The sequence below is a fragment of the Oncorhynchus tshawytscha genome, linkage group LG10, assembly GCF_018296145.1.
Source record: "Oncorhynchus tshawytscha isolate Ot180627B linkage group LG10, Otsh_v2.0, whole genome shotgun sequence".
Classification (NCBI taxonomy): Eukaryota; Metazoa; Chordata; class Actinopteri; order Salmoniformes; family Salmonidae; genus Oncorhynchus; species Oncorhynchus tshawytscha.
In genome coordinates this window covers 80,421,612-80,445,236 of record NC_056438.1, presented here as the reverse complement: position 1 = coordinate 80,445,236, position 23,625 = coordinate 80,421,612, and the positions used below count along the sequence as shown (strand labels likewise).

The window sequence follows — 23,625 nt, the reverse complement described above, 5'->3', positions numbered from 1 at the left end:
CAAGACTGCAGCAATTCATCTATCGCGCACACTTCCTGTAGTGTAAATTGATTTCGAACAAGCGAAATTGATTTTCAGATCGTCCAATAATCGTAAATGCAGTTGCTTGCTCCGCCCCTTTTGTGGAAGTCTATATTGTGAAGATCACTCACTGTTTCCTGCTTTGGTTCCGCAGAGACACAACTAGGGAGGGGAGAGCACACACACAGAGAGAGAGAGCGAGACAGAGAGAGAGAGAGAGAGATAGAGACAGAGAGAGAGAGAGAGAGGGGGAGGAGAGAGAGAGAGAGAGAGAGGGGAGAGACAGAGAGCGAGAGAGAGAGAGAGAGAGAGGAATTAACACAGGAGAGAGAGAGTGAGAGAGACAGAGAGAGAGCGATTAACACAGGAGAGAGAGAGAGAGAGAGGGGGAAGGAGAGAGAGAGAGAGAGACAGAGAGAGAGAGAGAGAGAGAGAGAGGGGGGGGAGAGAGCGAGAGAGAGAGAGAGAGAGGAATTAACACAGGAGAGAGAGAAAGAGAGAGAGAGAGAGACAGAGAGAGAGAGAGAGACAGAGAGAGAGAGCGATTAACACAGAAGAGAGAGACAGAGAGAGACAGCGACTGGCGGATTACACACAGCCCCAGACACGAGGTTTTGGAGGATGCAGGAACATGAACCATTTACTGCTAAGACAGTCGGTAGGATTTATGTTGTTTTACTGCATGTTTAACTGTTAGAGATTTATTGTACCTTTATGTATAGGCTACAGATGTAGGATCTTCATCTGATCACTCTTTTGTTGCTAAGAATTGTCCTGCATAACAGGAAATACTCACTTGTAGTGTATTCAAGGCTTAAAAAGGCATCTAAAATTATTAATTTCCACTTCAAAATGTCAGAATTGATTTGCCCTAAGGGAAAATGTATCCATCCCTACAGAAAATGTCTAATAATAACAATCCACAAAATAATTCACATTTCCTGTTTTGTATTTAATTTATTTATGTTACCAATTGTCCGTCGCCCTATGGGACTCAGTTGTGATACAGCCTAGAATCAAACCTGGGTCTGTAGTGATGCCTCTAGCACTGAAATGCAGTGCCTTAGACCGTTGCGCCACTTGGGAGCCCTAAACACATATTGTTGCTGTAGGATTATTTTCCTGCTATAGCATACTGGCTCAAATTAAGATCCTGCATCTGTATATGGCAATTCATCACGCTTCAAACGTTTTCAATATGTGCATGTCAGGCTATTTGATTTCCAAACCACATCATAAGAAAAACTATCGGTTTATAGTTATTTCAATCATCTGCCATGTTTAATTACAATCGTATTTACAATAGCAATTGACATTAGGCTAAATAGGAAATGTGTCTGTGAACCTGGTTTGTTTGGGCTCTGCCCTCTAGCCTCTGGACATTGACGACCTATTATGACTTATTACCTATTACCTATTACGACTTATTACCTATTACCTATTACCTATTACTGTTATTTCAGACAGGGAAGTGCACTAGCAGTGGCTAGTCGAATTTTGGCAGTGGTAGAAGGCTAAGAGAAAGTCAAATGAAGTTGAATTACATGTGTAGTGTCTGTATCCTAAATAGCCAGTTCAGCATGTCATGTCAACGCGCACACATTCGGGTCTACATTGACCTCAGCGACAACTGTGCATGTTTATCGTCAAAGTCTGCATGTGTGAAACTCAAGTGTGTTTTGGTTAGCATTGGAGGGTTAGGGTGAGGATATATGTGTTTTGGTTAGCATTGGAGGGTTAGGGTGAGGATATATGTGTTTTGGTTAGCATTGGAGGGTTAGGGTGAGGATATATGTGTTTTGGTTAGCATTGGAGGGTTAGGGTGAGGATATATGTGTTTTGGTTAGCATTGGAGGGTTAGGGTGAGGATATATATATTTAGGTTAGTATTGGAGGGTTAGTGTGAGGATATATGTGTTTTGGTTAGCATTGGAGGGTTAGGGTGAGGATATATGTGTTTTGGTTAGCATTGGAGGGTTAGTGTGAGGATATATGTGTTTTGGTTAGCATTGGAGGGTTAGTGTGAGGATATATGTGTTTTGGGTAGCATTGGAGGGTTAGGGTGAGGATATATGTGTTTTGGTTAGCATTGGAGGGTTAGGGTGAGGATATATGTTTTTGGTTAGCATTGGAGGGTTAGGGTGAGGATATATGTGTTTTGGTTAGCATTGGAGGGTTAGGGTGAGGATATATGTGTTTTGGTTAGCATTGGAGGGTTAGGGTGAGGATATATGTGTTTTGGTTAGCATTGGAGGGTTAGGGTGAGGATATATATATTTAGGTTAGTATTGGAGGGTTAGGGTGAGGATATATATATATATATTTAGGTTAGTATTGGAGGGTTAGGGTGAGGATATATATATTTAGGTTAGTATTGGAGGGTTAGTGTGAGGATATATGTATTTAGGTTAGCATTGGAGGGTTAGGGTGAGGATATATATATTTAGGTTAGTATTGGAGGGTTAGTGTGAGGATATATGTGTTTTGGTTAGTATTGGAGGGTTAGGGTGAGGATATATGTGTTTTGGTTAGCATTGGAGGGTTAGTGTGAGGATATATGTGTTTTGGTTAGCATTGGAGGGTTAGTGTGAGGATATATGTGTTTTGGTTAGCATTGGAGGGTTAGGGTGAGGATATATGTGTTTTGGTTAGCATTGGAGGGTTAGGGTGAGGATATATGTGTTTTGGTTAGCATTGGAGGGTTAGGGTGAGGATATATATATTTAGGTTAGTATTGGAGGGTTAGGGTGAGGATATATATATTTAGGTTAGCATTGGAGGGTTAGGGTGAGGATATATATATTTAGGTTAGCATTGGAGGGTTAGGGTGAGGATATATGTGTTTTGGTTAGCATTGGAGGGTTAGGGTGAGGATATATATATTTAGGTTAGTATTGGAGGGTTAGGGTGAGGATATATATATATATTTAGGTTAGTATTGGAGGGTTAGGGTGAGGATATATATATATTTAGGTTAGTATTGGAGGGTTAGGGTGAGGATATATATATTTAGGTTAGTATTGGAGGGTTAGTGTGAGGATATATATATTTAGGTTAGTATTGGAGGGTTAGGGTGAGGATATATATATTTAGGTTAGTATTGGAGGGTTAGGGTGAAGATATATGTGTTTTGGTTAGCATTGGAGGGTTAGGGTGAAGATATATGTGTTTTGGTTAGCATTGGAGACGGATGTCTAGGGAAAGAAGGTCTGGACTTTTTCAGTGTCGAAACACCTTCTCACCCTATTTCGGGCCAAGGGCGATTGGCCATCTGGCAATTCTGTCATATGCCAGATGGGCTGGACCCTTTTTTAGTTGGATGTGCTGGGCTATTGTCCTATATCAACAGCAACAACAAAAAATGATATAAAAAATACCTTTAAAAAAATCAAACGTGACATGGTGGGTGACCCATGGGCCTGTTAAGATTTTATTTCTGAAGTCTTTTGTGAAATTTCTCGGTTATATTTATCTGTAATGAACTTTTGTCTGATCCGTGAAAAAAAGCTGTCTCATCTTTCATTACATATTTTTTTATGCACTAACTAATATCATAGGCTAATTAAACTTTCAACCTTCAACTCCTGAGAAAGTGGAAACAATACACACTAAGTGGATCGCTAAATCGAAATATAATAGGCACTGCTACTAGCCATGTAGTCACCCGACATTAAATGTTCTAGAAAAACTCTGCGGTTGTCGACCTATAGGCCTATGCCCTAGCAATGGCCGGTGCAGATCTTACACGTGTGTATCGCTGCATATTCCCCCCCCCCCAAAAAAAATTTAAATACCAATGAAATGAGACCTACAGAAAGCTGAGAACCTCCTCTCCTCCTTCTCTTCAACAGGGACGAAGCTTTCCAATGCTGTGTTTTTGACCGCAATTGAAATGTTCTACCTTCAAAAACGAATGTTTTCACTCAAACTCATGGAGGGAGAGGATAGTGTCTCGCGTATCACAGCAGCAGGCCCCAGTGAAACAGGCACATTTTCATTACTAGAATCATGAGGATAATGTACTGTTTGACCAAATCATTATAGATTAGTAACAACAACAAAAAATCATTCTTACCAGGCCCATGGGCCGCTGGCCATGTCACATTTTCAATCAAAATTAAAAATAAACATTTAAATGTACCCCCAATTTTTCTCCCCAATTTCGTGATTACGATCTTGTCTCATCGTTGCAACTCCCCAACCGGCTCTGGAGAGGTGAAGGTCGAGTCATGTGTTCTCCAAAACATGCTTCTTAACACCCGCCCACCTCACCCTGATTCCAGCTGCACCAATGTGTCAGAGGAAACACAGTTCGACTGATGACCGAAGTCAGCCTGCAGGCGCCCCCCGGCCCTCCCCTAACCCGGATGACGCTGGGCCAATTGTGCGCCGCCCTATGGGACTCCCGGTCACGGCTGGTAATGACACAGCCTGGGTTTGAACCACAGGCTGTATTGATACCACAACACTGCGATACAGCACCACTCATGAGGCCTATTTTTATATTTTTTTTTTATATAAAAAATTGGTGTGTGTGTGTCAATTTCGACTCACCCAACTAAAGAAGGGTCCAGCCCATCTGGCATTTGCCAGAATTGCCAAATGGCCAATCTGCCCCCCCGGCCCGATTGTTGATTTAACTGTCAGGGAAAAGCATCTAATATATGTTATATATTTAATATATAATATACTGTACATCTAATACAGGCTTAGCCCTGTCGCAATATTTTCAAATACAATTGCAATACAAAAATACAATGGAAAAAACACAAAAGAGAGGAGCCGAAGAAAAAATCTCTAACCTGTCTTTAGTTAGCCAATCAAATTTCTCAACTCACAAAAGGGTATTGAGCAAACAGTAGCTTATGTTTTTGTCACTATAGCAGAGAGCTTCCATATTCCCGGGTGAATGCGCATATACTGTCTTCATCATTGGGTGAGTCTGTGCTCCTTTTTAGAACAATAATTTCCTCCTTCAGGCTTGACAGATCCTACAACAGGTGTCCCTTTTTATAGACCTCGATTAGACGGTTGCATTCAAGACCAGGTAAGAAAAAGAAAAAAAGATAGATCTCAGTTTGTCAGAGTCTGCAGAGTAGCCTACCCTGTCATGTGTTGTTGTTGTGGTATAACAGATTCTGCTATTGCCTGTAGTCATAGAGAGTAAAGTGTGGCATGAAATGTGTTTATAAAAAGCCACATTATTCACAGATTTTTATGGGCTCCTCCTATAGTTGGAGCTCTGAGTGCAAATAAAGGAAAGCATTTCATTCATTAGAGTCAATCCATCAATTCATTAGACTGCCAATGTGATGATTAGGCTTTTATTTATTTAGTGATTTTTGTATTTGCTTGAAACTATGCAACAATCGATTATTTAATGCATCTGTCCACATAAAAGTGTTTTAATCTAATCTTTCAAATAAAAAGCAGGAGCGCATACCCGGAGAAGTTATTTTGTGTAGAGATGCTTACTAACGAATAAACTTTAAACTATAAAATAAATAGAGTCGCTCTATTATCTATATTTAAACTCCCAATAATTGAATGGGTAAACCACCAACTTTTAGCCATCTTGCAGAAAAGTATTTTAATGCTCATCTTTCAGAAATGGAGCTTCCTTTATGGCCTGTCGAGCTCTGTCTTTCAGCACCTTGGTCTCGTGCATCGAGGACGTCATCCCCACAGTGACCGTACATATCCCAACCAAAAGCCATGGAATACAGACAACATTCGAATTGAGCTTTCAAGGTGCGGGACTAGCTAAGAAATCCTGGTATGCCCTCCGACGAACCATCAAACAGGCAAAGCGCCAATACAGGACTAAGATTGAATCCTACTACACCGACTCCGACGCTCGTCTTATTTGGCTGGGCTTGCAAACTAATACAGACTACAAAGGGAAGCACGGCCGCGAGCCGCCCAGTGACACGAGCTGACCAGACAAGCTAAATCCCTTTTATTCTCGCTTCAAGGCAAGCAACACTGAGGCATGCATGAGAGCATCAGCTGTTCCGGGCGACTGTGTGATCACGCTCTCCGTAGCCGACGTGAGTAAGACCTTTAAACAGGTCAATATACACAAAGTCTCAGGGCCAGATGGATTACCAGGACGTGTGCTCCGGGGATGTGCTGACCAACTGGCAAGTGTCTTCACTGACATTTTCAACATGTCCCTGATTGAGTCTGTAATACCAACATTTTTCAAGCAGACCACCATAGTCCATGTGCCCAGTGTCATGACGTTGGCCTGGGGGTAGGTTTATGACAGTCATAAATACCTCTTCCGCCCTTTTTCCTCCCTCTACCCTACTGATGTGACATTTGAAAACCCCTTGGTTAACATAGAGATTCTGGGAACATCAGATGGTGGGAGGAAATGAACTATATTCTGGTATTCTTTCAATGAGGATGATGTCAAAGAGTGTAAGTATACTCAAGTATAGTATAGTATTGTCTCTCTCTCTCTCTCTCTCTCTCACACACACACACCAAAGTGATCTGCCGCCCACATAGTCTCTCTTCAGTGCAGGTTGACTGTCTGTTCCCAACAGCCATCTGGGCATATCTCCTATCTATCTAAGATTATCTTTCTGCATATGCTATATTGTTCCTACTTCAGAATCCATCGGAGCCCCAGTTCCCAGACAGATTCCAAGCTAGAGGATTTGGAAGTCTACAGAAAGAGATAGAGAGTAGAAAGAAGGGGAGCTTAAATCCACACAGTGTAGAAACACTAATAAAGACAAATACCCAATCATTCTTCTCCTTCATTCTCCTTCATTCTCCTTCATTCTTCTCCTTCACTCTACTTCATTCTTCTCCTTCACTCTACTTCATTATTCTCCTTCACTCTACTTCATTCTTGGCTGGGGGACTGGGGGGGACTGGAGACTGGATGGGGGCTGGGGTGCTGAAGGGCTGGGGAGTGGGGGGCTGGAGACTGGATGGGGGACTGGAGACCGGATGGGGGCTGGGGGCTAAAGGGCTGGGGGCTGGGGAGTGGGGGAGATGGGGGACTGGAGTCCGGATGGAGGGCTGGAGAATGGGGAATGAAGATTAAGGAATGGACCTGGTGACAGCCTGTATTACTACATAGGACTGATTATAGTATAGGGGAGAGGGAGTGTGTGTGTGTGTGTGTGTGTGTGTGTGTGTGTGTGTGTGTGTGTGTGTGTGTGTGTGTGTGTGTGTGTGTGTGTGTGTGTGTGTGTGTGTGTGTGTGTGTGTGTGTGTGTGTGTGGTTATGCCCTTCTTGGATGTGGGGATACATTTTGATTTGATTTGATTTGATTTGATTTGATACACCATTAGATACCTCAGACAGAGATCACACACTACCTATTACTATCACACACACAACCACACACACCTCTCACACACACACACATACCTCTCCCTCACACACACACACACCTCTCTCACACACCTCGCAACACAGTTTTCAGGACTCATTCTATCGATCCATATTTTTTTAGATGCATTTTGTGGTGGTAGGCTGGATGTATCCATCCTTTTGGGGATGTATTGAGGAACTACATTTTATCCTTCAGAGAACAAAGTCACTGTTTCTGTGTTTGTTTTAATTCAATACAACTGACTCTCCTCCCTTCCCCTTCCTCTTCCCCCCCCAGGTTGATTGACAAGCCCGTCGTCCAATCAAAATCGTCGCCATGATCGCCACGGGCGGCCTGCTGCGTATGAACCGGCGCCAAGACTCCCAGCGATCCAAGAACCACGCTGAGAACCAGAGGAAGAGGAAACAAGCAGAGAGGAAGAAGAGGAATGATGTGGTAGTGGTGGGTAGCGTGATGAACTACAAACTACAGTACCCATAATGCTCTGTTGTATTGTATCTGGTTTTATCTTAGGTTACATCCCAATAATCTCTCCTTTCTCCTAATACGTGCAGTTGTCTTCTTCACTTCTCTTCATGGATTTGAAAGGAAATTATTGGTATATGGAAACTCCCTCTAGCCTAAAACTTTTAAATACTTTTACATTTGTGGGAGGTAGTGAACAAGTGCACACTTTTAAGGAGGAAGGAGAGATTATTGGGACACATCCTTAGATGTTCCAAAAGCTAACATGGTAATGATGTTCTGTCTGTATCTTTTACGAATTCAGGTGAAGGGGAAACTCAACCTGTGTTCCCCATCTGGGCTGGTGGCTGCGGTGGGGGTAGTGGTGTTGATGCTGGGGATAGCCATGGCTGTACTGGGCTACTGGCCACATGAAGGCCACAGCCAGGGGTATGCATCCGGGGTATCACCAGGGGAGGAGCGGAGATCCAACGGCAGGATGAGCTACTCCAAGAGCCCCCTGGTGTCTGTCACCTGGAGCAATAACAAGGATAACAACACAGCCAACCAGACTGTTGGGGAGTTGACCAACCAGACTGTTGAGGAGTTGACCAACCAGACTGTTGGGGAGTTGACCAACCAGACTGTTGGGGAGTTGACCAACCAGACTGTTGAGGAGTTGACCAACCAGACTGTTGGGGAGTTGACCAACCAGACTGTTGAGGAGTTGACCAACCAGACAAGTGCTGAGTTGACAAATCAGATGAGTGATGTTATGAATGGAAGTGTTCCTCAACCTCTATCTGTGTCGACAAGTCCTCGTCCTCCCTCAGGGGGGTTTCTCTCTGAGTTCCTGGACAGCTACCTCTACTCAGACAACTTGAAGGTGTTTGGGCCCTTAGTGATGGGGATTGGCATCTTCCTCTTCATCTGCGCTAACGCTGTGCTTCACGAGAACAGAGACCAGAAGACCAAAGTCATCAACCTCAGAGATATCTACTCCACGGTCATCGACCACCACAGCAAACGGACCAAGGACTACTCGCCGATTAACGGACTGGTGAACTATGTGCAGTCCAGGGGCAGTGTGGACATAAATTCTGGTTCGTTCCATCCTGGCGAGATGCTAGAGCACAGTCCTTGGCCCTCCACTACCGTGTCAAGCCACCAGGGGGAGATAGGTAGCAGTGAGCAGCAGTATAGACGACCGTCAATGGCGGGTCGGCAGCGGAGCATCTACAGAGACCAGAAGCGCAGGTACAGTAGACCTACAAGTCTGTTGTTTTAAAATGTGTGATTTTGTCTGCATGTACAGTACCAGTCAAAATGTGATACACCTACTCATTCCAGAGTTTTTATTTATTCTTTTATTTTTACTATTCTCTCCATTGTAGGATAATAGTGAAGGCATCAAAACTATGAAATAACACATATGGAATCATGTAGTAACCAAAAAAGTGTTAAACAAATTAAAATGTATTTTATATGTGAAATTCTTCGAAGTAGCCACCAGACTTGACTACAGCTTTGCACACACTTGGCGTTCTCTCAACCAGCTTCATGAGTTAGTCACCTGGAATGTATTTCAATTAGCAGGTGTGCCTTGTTAAAAGTGAATTTGTGGAATTTATTTCCTTGTTATTGCGTTTGAGCCAATCAGTTGTGTTGTGGCAAGGTATGGGTGGTATACAGAAGATAGTCCTCTTTGGTAAAATACAGAGACCATTTTATGGCAAGAACAGCTCAAATAAGCAAAGAGAAACAACTGTCAATCATTACTTTAAGTCATGAAGGTCAGTCAATCCCGAAAATGTCAAGACCTTTGACATTTCTTCAAGTGCAGTCACAAAAACCATCATCCGCTATGATGAAACTGGCTCTCATGAGGACCGCCACAGGAAAGGAAAACCCAGACGTACCTCTACTGCAGAGGATAAGTTCAGTAGAGATACCAGCGACAGAAATTGCAGCCCAAATAAATGCTTCACAGAGTTCAAGTAACAGATACATCTCAACATCAACTGTTCAGAGGAGACTGTGTGAATCAGGCCTTCGTGGTCAAATTCCTGCAAAGAAGCCATTACTATTTTATTTTATTTAACCTTTACTTAACTAGGCAAGTCTGTTAAGAACACATTCTTATTTACAATGACGGCCTTCCCCAGGCAACCCAGGCGACGCTTGGCCAATTGTGTGCCGCCCTATGGGACTCCCATACAGCCCAGGATTGAACCAGGCTCTGTAGTGATGAGTCTAGTACTGCAATGCAGTGCCTTAGACCGCTGTGCCACTCATGAGGACACCAATAAGATGAAGATGCTTGGACCAAGGAACACGAGCAATGGACATTAGACTGGTGGAAATCTGTCCTTTGGTCTGATGAGTCCAAATATGAGATTTTTGGTTCCAACCGCCGTGTCTTTGTGAGACGCAGAGTAGGTGAACAGATTACCTCCACATGTGTGGTTCCCACCGTGAAACATGGTGGAGGAGGTGTGATGGTGCTTTGCTGGTGACACTGTCAGTGATTTATTTAGAATTCAAGGCACACTTACCCAGCAGGGCTACCACAGCATTCTGCAGTGATATTCCATCCCATCTAGTTTGCACTTAGTGGGACTATCATTTGTTTTTCATCAGGATAATGACCCAACACATCTTCAGGCTGTGCTCAGAATATGTGGGAACTCCTTCAAGGCTGTTGGAAATTCCTCGTGAAGCTGGTTGAGAGAATGCCAAGAGTGTGCAAAGCTGTCATCGAGGCAAAGGGTGGCTACTTGGTAGAATCTAAAATAAAAAAAATTGTAGTTACTACGTGATTCCATATGTGTAGTTTGGATGTCTTCACTCTTGTTATACAATGTAGAAAATAGTTTTAAAAAATAAAGAAAACCCTTGAGTGAGTAGGTTTTGACTGGTTCTGTATATTTTTTATAGCCTCGTTCAACCATCCTGATTACACAAGATCACATTCTTATAACTGGTGGTGTTTTTTTATGATACAAATGTGGAATATTAATATAATGGTATTATACGCAATTTTACATTCAGAAAATATTCAGACCACTTGACTTTTTTCACATTTTGTTACATTACAGCCTTTTTCTAAATTTGATTAAATACATGTTTTTCCCCATCAATCTACACACAATACTCCATAATGACAAAGCGAAAACAGGTTTTATACATTTTTATATAATAGAAAATAATAATAATATTTATTATAGTATTTACTTAAGTTTTCAGACCCTTTGCCATGAGACTCGAAATTGAGCTCAGGTGCATCCTGTTTACATTGATCATCCTTGAGATGTTTCTACAACTTGATTGGAGTCCACTTGTGGTAAATTCAATTGATTGGACATGATTGGGAAAGGTACACACATCTATATAAGGTCCTACATTTGACAGTGCATGTCAGAGCAAAAACGGTTGAATGAATTGTCCGTAGAGCTCTGGGATATTGGATTGTGTCGAGGCACAGATCTGGGGAAGGGTACCAAAAAATGTCTGCAGCATTGAAGGTGCCCAAGAACACAGTGGCCTCCCTCATTCATATACAGTGCCTTGCGAAAGTATTCGGCCCCCTTAAACTTTGCGACATTTTGCCACATTTCAGGCTTCAAACATAAAGATATAAAACTGTATTTTTTTTGTGAAGAATCAACAACAAGTGGGACACAATCATGAAGTGGAACGACATTTATTGGATATTACAAACTTTTTTAACAAATCAAAAACTGAAAAATTGGGCGTGCAAAATTATTCAGCCCCCTTAAGTTAATACTTTGTAGCGCCACCTTTTGCTGTGATTACAGCTGTAAGTCGCTTGGGGTATGTCTCTATCAGTTTTGCACATCGAGAGACTGAAATTTTTTCCCATTCCTCCTTGCAAAACAGCTCGAGCTCAGTGAGGCTGGATGGAGAGCATTTGTGAACAGCAGTTTTCGGTTCTTTCCACAGATTCTCGATTGGATTCAGGTCTGGACTTTGACTTGGCCATTCTAACACCTGGATATGTTTATTTTTGAACCATTCCATTGTAGATTTTGCTTTATGTTTTTGATCATTGTCTTGTTGGAAGACAAATCTCCGTCCCAGTCTCAGGTCTTTTGCAGACTCCATCAGGTTTTCTTCCAGAATGGTCCTGTATTTGGCTCCATCAATTTTCCCATCAATTTTAACCATCTTCCCTGTCCCTGCTGAAGAAAAGCAGGCCCAAACCATGATGCTGCCACCACCATATTTGACAGTGGGGATGGTGTGTTCAGGGTGATGAGCTGTTTTGCCTTTACGCCAAACTTAACGTTTTGCATTGTTGCCAAAAAGTTCAATTTTGGTTTCATCTGACCAGAGCACCTTCTTCCACATGTTTGGTGTGTCTCCCAGGTGGCTTGTGGCAAACTTTAAACGACACTTTTTATGGATATCTTTAAGAAATGGCTTTCTTCTTGCCACTCTTCCATAAAGGCCAGATTTGTGAAATATACAACTGATTGTTGTCCTATGTACAGAGTCTCCCACCTCAGCTGTAGATCTCTGCAGTTCATCCAGAGTGATCATGGGCCTCTTGGCTGCATCTCTGATCAGTCTTCTCCTTGTATGAGCTGAAAGTTTAGAGGGACGGCCAGGTCTTGGTAGATTTGCAGTGGTCTGATACTCCTTCCATTGCAATTTTATCGCTTGCACAGTGCTCCTTGGGATGTTTAAAGCTTGGGAAATCTTTTAGTATCCAAATCCGGCTTTAAACTTCTTCACAACAGTATCTCGGACCTGCCTGGTGTGTTCCTTGTTCTTCATGATGCTCTCTGCGCTTTTAACGGACCTCTGAGACTATCACAGTGTAGGTGCATTTACCCGGAGACTTGATTACACACAGGTGGATTGTATTTATCATCATTAGTCATTTAGGTCAACATTGGATCATTCAGAGATCCTCACTGAACTTCTGGAGAGAGTTTGCTGTACTGAAAGTAAAGGGGCTGAATAATTTTGCACGCCCAATTTTTCAGTTTTTGATTTGTTAAAAAAGTTTGAAATAATCAATAAATGTCGTTCCACTTCATGATTGTGTCCCACTTGTTGTTGATTCTTCACAAAAAAATACAGTTTTATATCTTTATGTTTGAAGCCTGAAATGTGGCAAAAGGTCGCAAATTTCAAGGGAGCCGAATACTTTCGCAAGGCACTGTATGGAAGAAGTTTGGAACCACCAAGATCCTTCCTAGAGCTGGCCGCCCGGCGAAACTGAGCAATCGGTTGAGAAGGGCCTTGGTCAGGGAGGTGACCAAGAACCTGATGGTGACTCTGACAGAGCTCCAGAGTTTCTCTGTGGAAATGGGAGAACCTTCCAGAAGGACAAACATCTCTGCAGCACTCAAACCAATCAGAAATTCATGGTAGAGTGGCCAGACGGAAGCCACTCCTCAGTAAAAGGCACATGACAGCCCGCTTGGAGTTCGCCAAAAGGCACATAAAGGACTCTCTGGTCTGATGAAACCAGGATTAAACTTTTTGGCCTGAATGCCAAGTGTGACGTCTGGAGGAAACAGGGCAACATCCCTACGGTGAAACATGGTGATGGCAGCATCATGCTGTGGGGTTGTTTTTCAGATTCCCTGAGACGGTTTCTGACAGTTTGTGCAGAAATTCTTCAGTTGTGCAAACCCACAGTTTCAGCAGCTTTCTGGGTGGCTGGTCTCAGACGATCCCGCAGGTGAAGAAGTCGGATGTGGAGGACCTGGGCTGGCGTGGTTACACATGGCCTGCAATTGTAAGGCCGATTGGACGTACTGCCAAATGATCTAAAATGACGTTGGAGGCGGCTTATGGTAGAGAAATTAACATTACATTATCTGGTGGACATTCCTGCAGTCAGCATGTCAATTGCACGTTCCCTCCAAACCTGAGACATCTGTGGTATTGTGTTGTGTGACAAAACTACACGTTTTATAGTGACTTTTCATTGTCCCCAGCACAAGGTGCACCTGTGTAATGACCATGCTGTTTTATCAGCTTCTTGATATGCCACACCTGTCAGGTGGATGGAGTATCTTTGCAAAGATAAATGCTCACTAACAGGGATGTACTAATGTTTTTTTTTGTGCATATGAAACATTCCTGGGATCTTTCATTTCAGTTTATGAAACATGGGACCAACACTTTACATGTTTACATGTTCCTCTAGATGTGTGTAGATCAGATTCTGTTCCTCTAGATGTGTGTTGATCAGATTCTGTTCCTCTAGATGTGTGTAGATCAGATTCTGTTCCTCTAGATGTGTGTAGATCAGATTCTGTTCCTCTCGATGCGTGTCGATCAGATTCCGTTCCTCTAGATGTGTGTAGATCAGATTCTGTTCCTCTAGATGTGTGTTGATCAGATTCTGTTCCTCTAGATGTGTGTAGATCAGATTCTGTTCCTCTAGATGTGTGTAGATCAGATTCTGTTCCTCTAGATGTGTGTAGATCAGATTCCGTTCCTCTAGATATGTGTAGATCAGATTCTGTTCCTCTAGATGTGTGTAGATCAGATTCTGTTCCTCTAGATGTGTGTAGATCAGATTCTGTTTTTATAGATGTGTGTAGATCAGATTCTGTTCCTCTAGATATGTGTAGATCAGATTCTGTTTTTATAGATGTGTGTAGATCAGATTCTGTTTTTATAGATGTGTGTAGATCAGATTCTGTTTTTATAGATGTGTGTAGATCAGATTCTGTTTTTATAGATGTGTGTCGATCAGATTCTGTTCCTCTAGATGTGTGTAGATCAGATTCCGTTCCTCTAGATGTGTGTAGATCAGATTCTGTTCCTCTCAATGCGTGTCGATCAGATTCCGTTCCTCTAGATATGTGTAGATCAGATTCTGTTTTTATAGATGTGTGCATATCACATTCCTGCTCTTGCATGATCCGGATGATCGAACGAGGCTACATTGTATGTTGTTTTTGTATGCTGCAAAATGAATTGCCTCATTGAGGACATAAAAGTTTTCTAATCTATTCTAAACTAATGCTGTTTTCATGTTTTAATCAGGTGGACCAGGCGCCCTGAGGGGATAAATAAAGCTGTATTCAATTTACCTGAAATAAAGTTTTCTAATCTTATTTTATCTAATCTAATCAGGTGTTCAGAGCAGACACCCTACCCCAGACAGTGGGACTCAGAGCAGGACTCGTACCCCAGGCAGCGGGACACAGAGCAGGACTCGTACCCCAGGCAGTGGGACTCAGAGCAGGACTCGTACCCCAGACAGTGGGACTCAGAGCAGGACTCGTACCCCAGACAGTGGGACTCAGAGCAGGCCTCGTACCCCAGGCAGTGGGACTCAGAGCAGGCCTCGTACCCCAGGCAGTGGGACTCAGAGCAGGACTCATACCCCAGGCAGTGGGACTCAGAGCAGGACTCGTACCCCAGGCAGCGGGACTCAGAGCAGGCCTCGTACCCCAGGCAGTGGGACTCAGAGCAGGCCTCGTACCCCAGGCAGTGGGACTCAGAGCAGGACTCGTACCCCAGGCAGTGGGACTCAGAGCAGGACTCGTACCCCAGGCAGCGGGACTCAGAGCAGGCCTCGTACCCCAGGCAGTGGGACTCAGAGCAGGCCTCGTACCCCAGGCAGCGGGACTCAGAGCAGGCCTCGTACCCCAGACAGTGGGACTCAGAGCAGGCCTCGTACCCCAGGCAGTGGGACTCAGAGCAGGCCTCGTACCCCAGGCAGTGGGAGGGTACAGCATCCATTGTCAGTTCTTCTTTTAACGTCTTCACCCTCCCGATCATCACACTTAACAACGGTGCAGTGGAGGATGGGGGGCAGGAGGGGGGACAGGAGGGGGGACAGGCCGAGAGAGAGGAGGAAGTGATCACAGATGTCAAGGATTTTAGTGGAAATGGGATTGAGCAAGAGCAAGTAGCAGGTTATAGTCAAAGTCTGGATAATACAGAGAATAATTCTTCAAGGAGGACCTCGATGAATCCCCTGGAATCCTATAGTCAATGTCTGGGTACTAAAGAGAAGGATTCTTCAAGGAGGACCTCGATGAATCCCCTGGAATATGAGGGTGGTACCGTCATGACCCTAACTGAACCAGATGAGGCGCTACAAGGACAGACCCTCACCCCACAGGGCCCCCGGCTGTTCCCTCCTTCTCCCGTTTTCAGGGCGACGACGGGGATGGGATCTCGCCTGTCACTCAACTCCCTCTCCAGCCCAGGGGTCGACCAGCCCCAGTCGGCACGACGATGCAGCCTCACCGTGGCCGTCTGTCGTCAAGGCGACCGGGCTCGTCGGTTCAGCTGTACGCGTCTGGAGCGTTCAAACAGTAAGGGATACATCAAACTGGAAACCGTGGACGGAGATTCCTTCGAGGTACCAGATGTAGTGACTTCCTGTGTGCCTGACTCGAATCAGGAAGAAGAAGTAGTAGCAGACGAGGTAGCAGAAGCAGCTCAAGGAAAAAGAGAGAGGGTGACTGTCACCCTTAGCTCTTCTTTAACAGAACTCTAGACAGATCTGTCTCAATCGTCATGTCGATCTCTTTAGACAGTGATCAAAACTGACCAATAGAGTCAAGGTACAGCCAAAAAGGAACTCAGGAGAGGAGAATCAAATCAACTCACAACAAATCAACTCTAGACAGATCTCTACACAGAACTCTAGAACTATCTCTTTGTGTCTCATCATTGTAGATGGATGTCATAGTCAGTAGAAGACAGTGATAAAAACTGACCTATAGAGTCAAGGTGCAGCCAGAAGGATGTCAGGAGATCAGGGAGAAGGAGAGAGAGAGAGAGAGAGAGAGAGAGAGACAGACAGAGAGAGAGAGAGACAGACAGAGAGAGAGACAGACAGAGAGAGAGAGACAGAGAGAGACAGAGAGACACAGAGACACAGAGACACAGAGGCAGAGAAGGAGAGAACAGGAGAGGGTGAGAAGGAGAAGGAGATGGAGAGAGAAGAAAGAGAGAGAGAGAGAGAGAGAGAGAGAGAGAGAGAGAGAGAGGGAGAGAGAGAGAACAGGAGAGGGTGAGAAAGAGGAGAAGGAGATGGAGAGAGAAGAGAGAGAGACATGGTGTCCCCAGAAAGTGATCAGGGAGAGAGACGGGAAAGAAGAGGGAGAAAGAGAAGGTGTGATGGGAATAGCCCCCACCTCTTCAACAGAGTTGTAATTTTCAACACCAATTAGGGTCCCCTGGAGAACATGGACCGAAACTATGGTTCCTACAGAACTATAGACAGAACTGTGTCCGGTCATTTCTATGTAAGCGATAAACAACAATGGTCTGTACATTTCTATGAAAAATATACCACGATGCAGTGAAGCAGTATATTATATATATACTGTAGCAGTCAAACGTTTGGACACACCTACTCATTCCAGGGTTTTTTAAATAAATGCTTCACAGAGTTTAGGTAACAGACACATCTCAACATCAACTGTTCTGAGGAGACTGTGTGAATCAGGCCTTCATGGTCGATTTACTGCAAAGAAACCACTACTAAAGGACACCAATAATAAGAAGAGACTTGCTTGGGCCAAGAAACACGATCAATGAACATTAGACCGGTGGAAATATGTCCTTTGGTCTGATGAGTCTTTTTTGGTAACTACATGATTCCATATGTGTTATTTCATAGTTTTGATGTCTTCACTATTATTCTACAATGTTGAAAATAGTAAAATATATATATATATTAAAAACCTTGAATGAGTAGGTGTGTCCAAACTTTTGACTGGTTCTGTGTATAGTACCCTTTCATTTGTGATTGAGACATTTTCTGTAGCTGGGTCTATTACAGGTCTATACAGGTGCATACAGGTCTATTACAGGTCTATTACAGGTCTATTACAGGTCTATTACAGGTCTATTACAGGTCTATACAGGTGTATACAGGTCTATTACAGGTCTATTACAGGTCTATAGAGGTCTATACAGGTCTATAGAGGTCTATACAGGTCTATACAGGTCTATAGAGGTCTATACAGGTCTATAGAGGTCTATACAGGTCTATAGAGGTCTATACAGGTCTATACAGGTCTATACAGGTCTATAGAGGTCTATACAGGTCTATAGAGGTCTATACAGGTCTATAGAGGTCTATACAGGTCTATACAGGTCTATACAGGTGTATACAGGTCTATAGAGGTCTATACAGGTGTATACAGGTCTATAGAGGTCTATACAGGTGTATACAGGTCTATACAGGTCTATACAGGTGTATACAGGTCTATAGAGGTCTATACAGGTGTATACAGGTCTATACAGGTCTATACAGGTGTATACAGGTCTATACAGGTCTATACAGGTGTATACAGGTCTATAGAGGTCTATACAGGTGTATACAGGTCTATAGAGGTCTATACAGGTGTATACAGGTCTATACAGGTGTATACAGGTCTATAGAGGTCTATACAGGTGTATACAGGTCTATAGAGGTCTATACAGGTGTATACAGGTGTATACAGGTCTATACAGGTGTATACAGGTCTATAGAGGTCTATACAGGTGTATACAGGTGTATACAGGTCTATACAGGTCTATACAGGTGTATACAGGTGTATACAGGTCTATAGAGGTCTATACAGGTGTATACAGGTCTATAGAGGTCTATACAGGTGTATACAGGTCTATAGAGGTCTATACAGGTGTATACAGGTCTATAGAGGTCTATAGAGGTCTATACAGGTGTATACAGGTCTATACAGGTGTATACAGGTGTATACAGGTCTATAGAGGTCTATACAGGTGTATACAGGTGTATACAGGTGTATACAGGTCTATAGAGGTCTATACAGGTGTATACAGGTCTATAGAGGTCTATACAGGTGTATACAGGTGTATACAGGTCTATACAGGTGTATACAGGTCTATAGAGGTCTATACAGGTGTATACAGGTGTATACATGAGAGCCCTTATCAGGAAGCCCTGGGGAAACAGTTTCACTTTCAGAATAACAACACGAGAAAGACTCAATATTCAGATCAAACTATTCTATTTTTTTTGCAGCAACAGCAAATAATTTCGATATAAAAAAAAAAACGTAGATACTATTTGTTCAAACAAACAAAAATGTTGTGTAGATTTGAATAGCACCTATTTGAAAGAAAAATGTTTGTATAACTGTAAGGAAAACTAGAATAAATGATGATGTTGTGAAATCTTCTTCCTTTTGTAGATAAAACTAAAGTTTTATTTTAGATAGGTGTTGTTATAAGGTTACTAGCTGTCAGAAATTCAGATAGAATATAGTTCAGATTTGATTAAAATGAAGTTGTGTTGGACCATGTTTAATTATGAATGAATAAAGTGGTATATAGTTACAATAAAACATGTAAATCTTTGTTGTTGTGTTATTGCTTTCCCTATAACAGCAGAAATATTAACGTTTACATTCACTCTCTGTCTCTCTCTCTCCTCCCCACTCACTCTCTCCCCCTCTCTCTCTCTCTCTCTCTCTCTTCCCCTACCCCCTCCTCTCTCTCTCTCTCTCTCTCTCTCTCTTCCCTACCCCCCCCTCTCTCTCTCTCTCTCCCCTACCCCCACCCTCTCTCTCTCCCCTGCCCCCCCCCTCTCTCTCCCCTGTCCCCTCTCTCTCCCCTGCCCCCCCTCTCTCTCTCTCCCCTGCCCCCTCTCTCTCTCCCCTACCCCTCTCTCTCCCCTGCCCCCTCTCTCTCTCCCCTGCCCCCTCTCTCTCTCCCCTGCCCCCCTCTCTCCCCCTCCCCTCTCTCTCCCCTGCCCCCCCTCTCTCTCCCCTGCCCCCCCCTCTCTCTCCCTGCCCCCCTCTCTCTCCCCTGCCCCCCTCTCTCTCTCCCCTGCCCCCTCTCTCTCTCCCCTGCCCCCTCTCTCTCCCCTACCCCTCTCTCTCAGCACATGATTATTCATCAGTCTCTCATGGCCATCTAGTGGTGACAATGTGTTTTTGCTTTTCCAGCCGACCTGGAGCCACCACTTTGTGGTTGTTCTTTTAACTAACAGGCTCGGACCCAATGGAAGACTGTAGCGTTTATTACTTTGGTAACAGCCCAAATGGAGAGTCAAAATAATAACTCAGGCATCGTTGTGAGTGCAGCTGGTACTCAGGCATCGTTGTGAGTGCAGCTGGGACTCAGGCATCGTTGTGAGTGCAGCTGGGACTCAGGCATCGTTGTGAGTGCAGCTGGGACTCAGGCATCGTTGTGAGTGCAGCTGGTACTCAGGCATCGTTGTGAGTGCAGCTGGTACTCAGGCATCGTTGTGAGTGCAGCTGGGACTCAGGCATCGTTGTGAGTGCAGCTGGGACTCAGGGATTTTTATGCAGAGGCATTACTAGGAATCCTGTCGATGAATGCTCCGTCCTCTGTTTGATTTATTTGTGTATTTTGTATTGCGTTTTGTATTACGTCAGAGAGAGGGGAGAGAGGAGAAAAGAGGAGAAAGGAGAGAGAGGAGGAAGAGAGAGGAAGAGAGAGGAGGAGAGAGAGGAGGGAGAGAGGAGGAGAAGGGAGAGAGGAGGAGGAGAAGGAGAAGGAGAAGGAGAAGGAGAAGGAGAAGGAGAAGGAGGAGGAGGAGGAGGAGGAGGAGGAGGAGAGAGGAGGAGAAGGAGAGAGGAGGAGGAGGAGAAGGAGAGAGGAGGAGGAGGAGGAGGAGGAGGAGGAGGAAGAAGAGGGGGAGAGGTATCTCCTCCTCTCTCCTTCTCCTCCTCTCTCCTCCTCCTCTCTCCTCCTCCTCCTCCTCCTCCTATGAATAAATGTCAGTTGGCCTATGAGTAAATGTCAGTTGGACTACGAGTAAATGTCAGTTGGCCTTTCATAGTCGAGCATTCAGAGGCTGAGACAGCATTTGCGGTAGAGAGAGAGAGGTAGGGAGGGAGGGAGCGAGAGAGAGAGAGGTAGGGAGGGAGGGAGGGAGGGAGCGAGAGAGTGAGAGAGAGAGGTAGGGAGGGAGGGAGGGAGGGAGCGAGAGAGAGAGAGAGAGAGAGAGAGAGAGGTAGGAAGGGAGGGAGGAAGTGAGAGAAAGAGGTAGGGAGGGAGGGAGCGAGAGAGAGGTAGGGAGCGAGAGAGAGAGAGGTAGGGAGGGAGCGAGAGAGAGAGGGGGAGGGAGCGAGAGAGAGAGAGAGGTAGGAAGGAGCGAGAGAGAGAGAGGTAGGAAGGGAGCGAGAGAGAGAGAGAGAGAGAGAGAGAGGTAGGGAGGGAGGGAGGGAGGGAGTGAGAGAGAGGTAGGGAGGGAGCGAGAGAAAGAGAGAGAGAGGTAGGGAGGGAGCGAGAGAGAGAGAGAGAGAGAGAGAGAGAGGTAGGGAGGGAGGGAGCGAGAGAGAGAGAGAGAGAGAGGTAGGAAGGGGAGTGAGAGAGAGAGAGAGAGGTAGGCAGGGAGCGAGAGACAGAGAGAGAGAGAGAGAGAGAGGGAGGGAGGGAGGGAGCGAGAGAGAGAGAGAGAGAGAGAGAGAAGGTCAAAAACAGCTGGTCATCAGGTCCAAGGACTCAGGTCCTCAGAGAGAGAGATAGGTTACCGAGAGCTGGTAGTCCCATCCACCAAACGACCAGGTGTGAAACAGGGGACTCAGGGGGTATGCTAATTTGGTATAGAGCAGACCTAACTCACTCCATTAAATTAATCAAAACAGGAACATTTTACATTTGGCTAGAAATTCAAAAGGAAATTATCTCAACAGAGAAAAATGTCCTCCTGTGTGCTACCTATATCCCCCCACTAGAATCCCCATATTTTAATGAAGACAGCTTCTCCATCCTGGAGGCTGAGATAAACCATTTCCAGGCCCAGGGACATGTACTAGTCTGTGGTGACCTAAATACCAGAAGCGGACAAGAACCTGACACCCTCAGCACACGGGGACAAACACCCGCCTGCAGGTGACAGCATTCCCTCCCCCATATGCCCCCGTAGGCACAACTACGACAACATAACCAACAAAAACGGGTCACAACTCCTGCAGCTCTGTCGCACGCTGGGTATGTACATAGTCAATGGTAGGCTTCGAGGGGACTCCTATGGTAGGTACACCTATAGCTCATCTCTTGGCAGTAGTACTGTAGACTACTTTATCACTGACCTCAACCCAGAGTCTCTCACAGCGTTCACAGTCAGCCCACTGACACCCCTATCAGATCACAGTCAGCCCACTGACACCCCTATCAGACCACAGCAAAATCACAGTCTACTTAAACAGAGCAATACTCAATCATGAGGCATCAAAGCCAAAGGAACTGAGTAATATTAAGAAATGCTATAGATGGAAGGAATGTAGTTTGGAAACCTACCAAAAAACAATTAGGCAACAACAAATTCAATCCCTTTTAGACAATTTCCTGGGTAAAACGTTCCACTGTAATAGTGAAGGTGTAAACAAGTCTACGCCTTCACTATGGTGAATCACTAAAACAATACAGAAATTCACTACGGACAAAGAAGGAACAGGACATCAGAAATCAGCTCAATGTAATTGAAGAATCCACAGACTCTAACCACTTCTAGAAAACTCTGAACAAACAACACGAAGAGATGTCTATCCAAAATGGAGATGTATGGGTAAACCACTTCTTCAATCTGTTTGGCTCTATAACAAAGAATAAAGAGCAAAAACACATACATGATCAAATACAAATCTTCTAATCAATTATTAAAAACTACCAGAACCCACTAGATTCTCCAATTACATTGAATGAGTTACAGGACAAAATAAAAACCCTCCAACCCAAAAAGGCCTGAGGTGTTGATGGTATCCTCAACGAAATGATAAAATAGACAGACAACAAATTCCAATTGGCTATACTTAAACTCTTTAACATCATCCTTAGCTCTGGCATCTTCCCCAATATTTGGAACCAATGACTGATCGCCCCAATCCACAAAAGTGGAGATAAATTTGACCCAATAACTACCGTGGGATACGCGTCAACAGTAACCTTGGGAAAATACTCTTCATTATCATTAACAAGAGACTCGTACATTTCCTCAGTGAAAACAATGTACTGAGAAAATGTCAAATTGGCGTTTTACCAAATTACCATACAACAGACCACGTATTCACCCTGTATAAGCTAATTGATTAACAAACTAACCAAAACAAAGGCCAATTCTTCTCATGCTTTGTTGATTTTTAAAAAAGCGTTTGACTCAATTTTGCATGAGGGTCTGCTATACAAATTAATGTAATGTTGTGTTGGGGGAAGAGCATACAACATTCTAAAATCCATATAGACAAACCACAAAGTTAGCAAAAAACACACACATCTCTTTCCACAAGGCTGTGGGGTGAGACAGGGATCCAGCCTAAGCCCCACCCTCTTCAACATATATATCAACAAATTGGCAAGGGCATTAGAGCAGTCTGCAGCACCCGGCCTCACCCTACTAGAATGTGAAGTCAAATGTCTACTGTTTGCTGATGATCTGGTGCTTCTGTCCCCAACAAAGAATTTTCTGGAAGCTTGCTTCAGGACTTTGGTCTTTTTTGTGTACCAGGGAGCTAATTTCTTGTGACAAATGTTGTTTGTTTTTAGAGGTGAAACAGCATCTAGGGTATTACGCAAGTTTAAATTTAGATCTTCGGTTAGGTGGTTAACTGATCTTGTACTCCGACTTCCTTGGGTAGGTGGAGGGAGTCTGAAAGGGCATCTAGGTTGCCCAAGAATTTATAGCACAGCTTTTGATAATCCTTTGTTGAGGTCTGAGAAGAATATTTGTTTGTAAAAAAAATGGTGGTACGATAGTCCAGGATTATGAGGAAAAACATTTAGATCCACAATGTTTATTCCACCGGACAGAACTGGCTGCCTGGCCTGCACCCTGCTGCCTGGCCTGCACCCT

At 44.1% G+C, this 23,625-nt stretch overlaps 1 protein-coding gene across 1 annotated transcript; it reads left to right on the top strand.

The window, feature by feature from the left end:
• Positions 1–559: 559 nt before the first annotated feature.
• Positions 560–16,326, top strand: LOC112259266. Its single transcript, XM_042329606.1, has 4 exons — positions 560–679; positions 7,656–7,820; positions 8,149–9,080; positions 14,949–16,326. The coding sequence occupies exons 2-4, from the start codon at positions 7,695–7,697 to the stop codon at positions 16,324–16,326; spliced, it is 2,436 nt and encodes an 811-aa protein (XP_042185540.1). The 5' UTR covers positions 560–679; positions 7,656–7,694.
• The last annotated feature ends 7,299 nt before the right edge of the window (positions 16,327–23,625 follow it).

Bases quoted from the DNA above. Each gene is read 5' to 3' on its own strand.
- LOC112259266 (XM_042329606.1), top strand. From the start codon at position 7,695: ATGATCGCCACGGGCGGCCTGCTGCGTATGAACCGGCGCCAAGACTCC. The intron at 7,821-8,148 runs GTGGGTAGCGTG...TTACGAATTCAG, and splicing joins AGAGGAATGATGTGGTAGTG to GTGAAGGGGAAACTCAACCT. The intron at 9,081-14,948 runs GTACAGTAGACC...TAATCTAATCAG, and splicing joins TACAGAGACCAGAAGCGCAG to GTGTTCAGAGCAGACACCCT.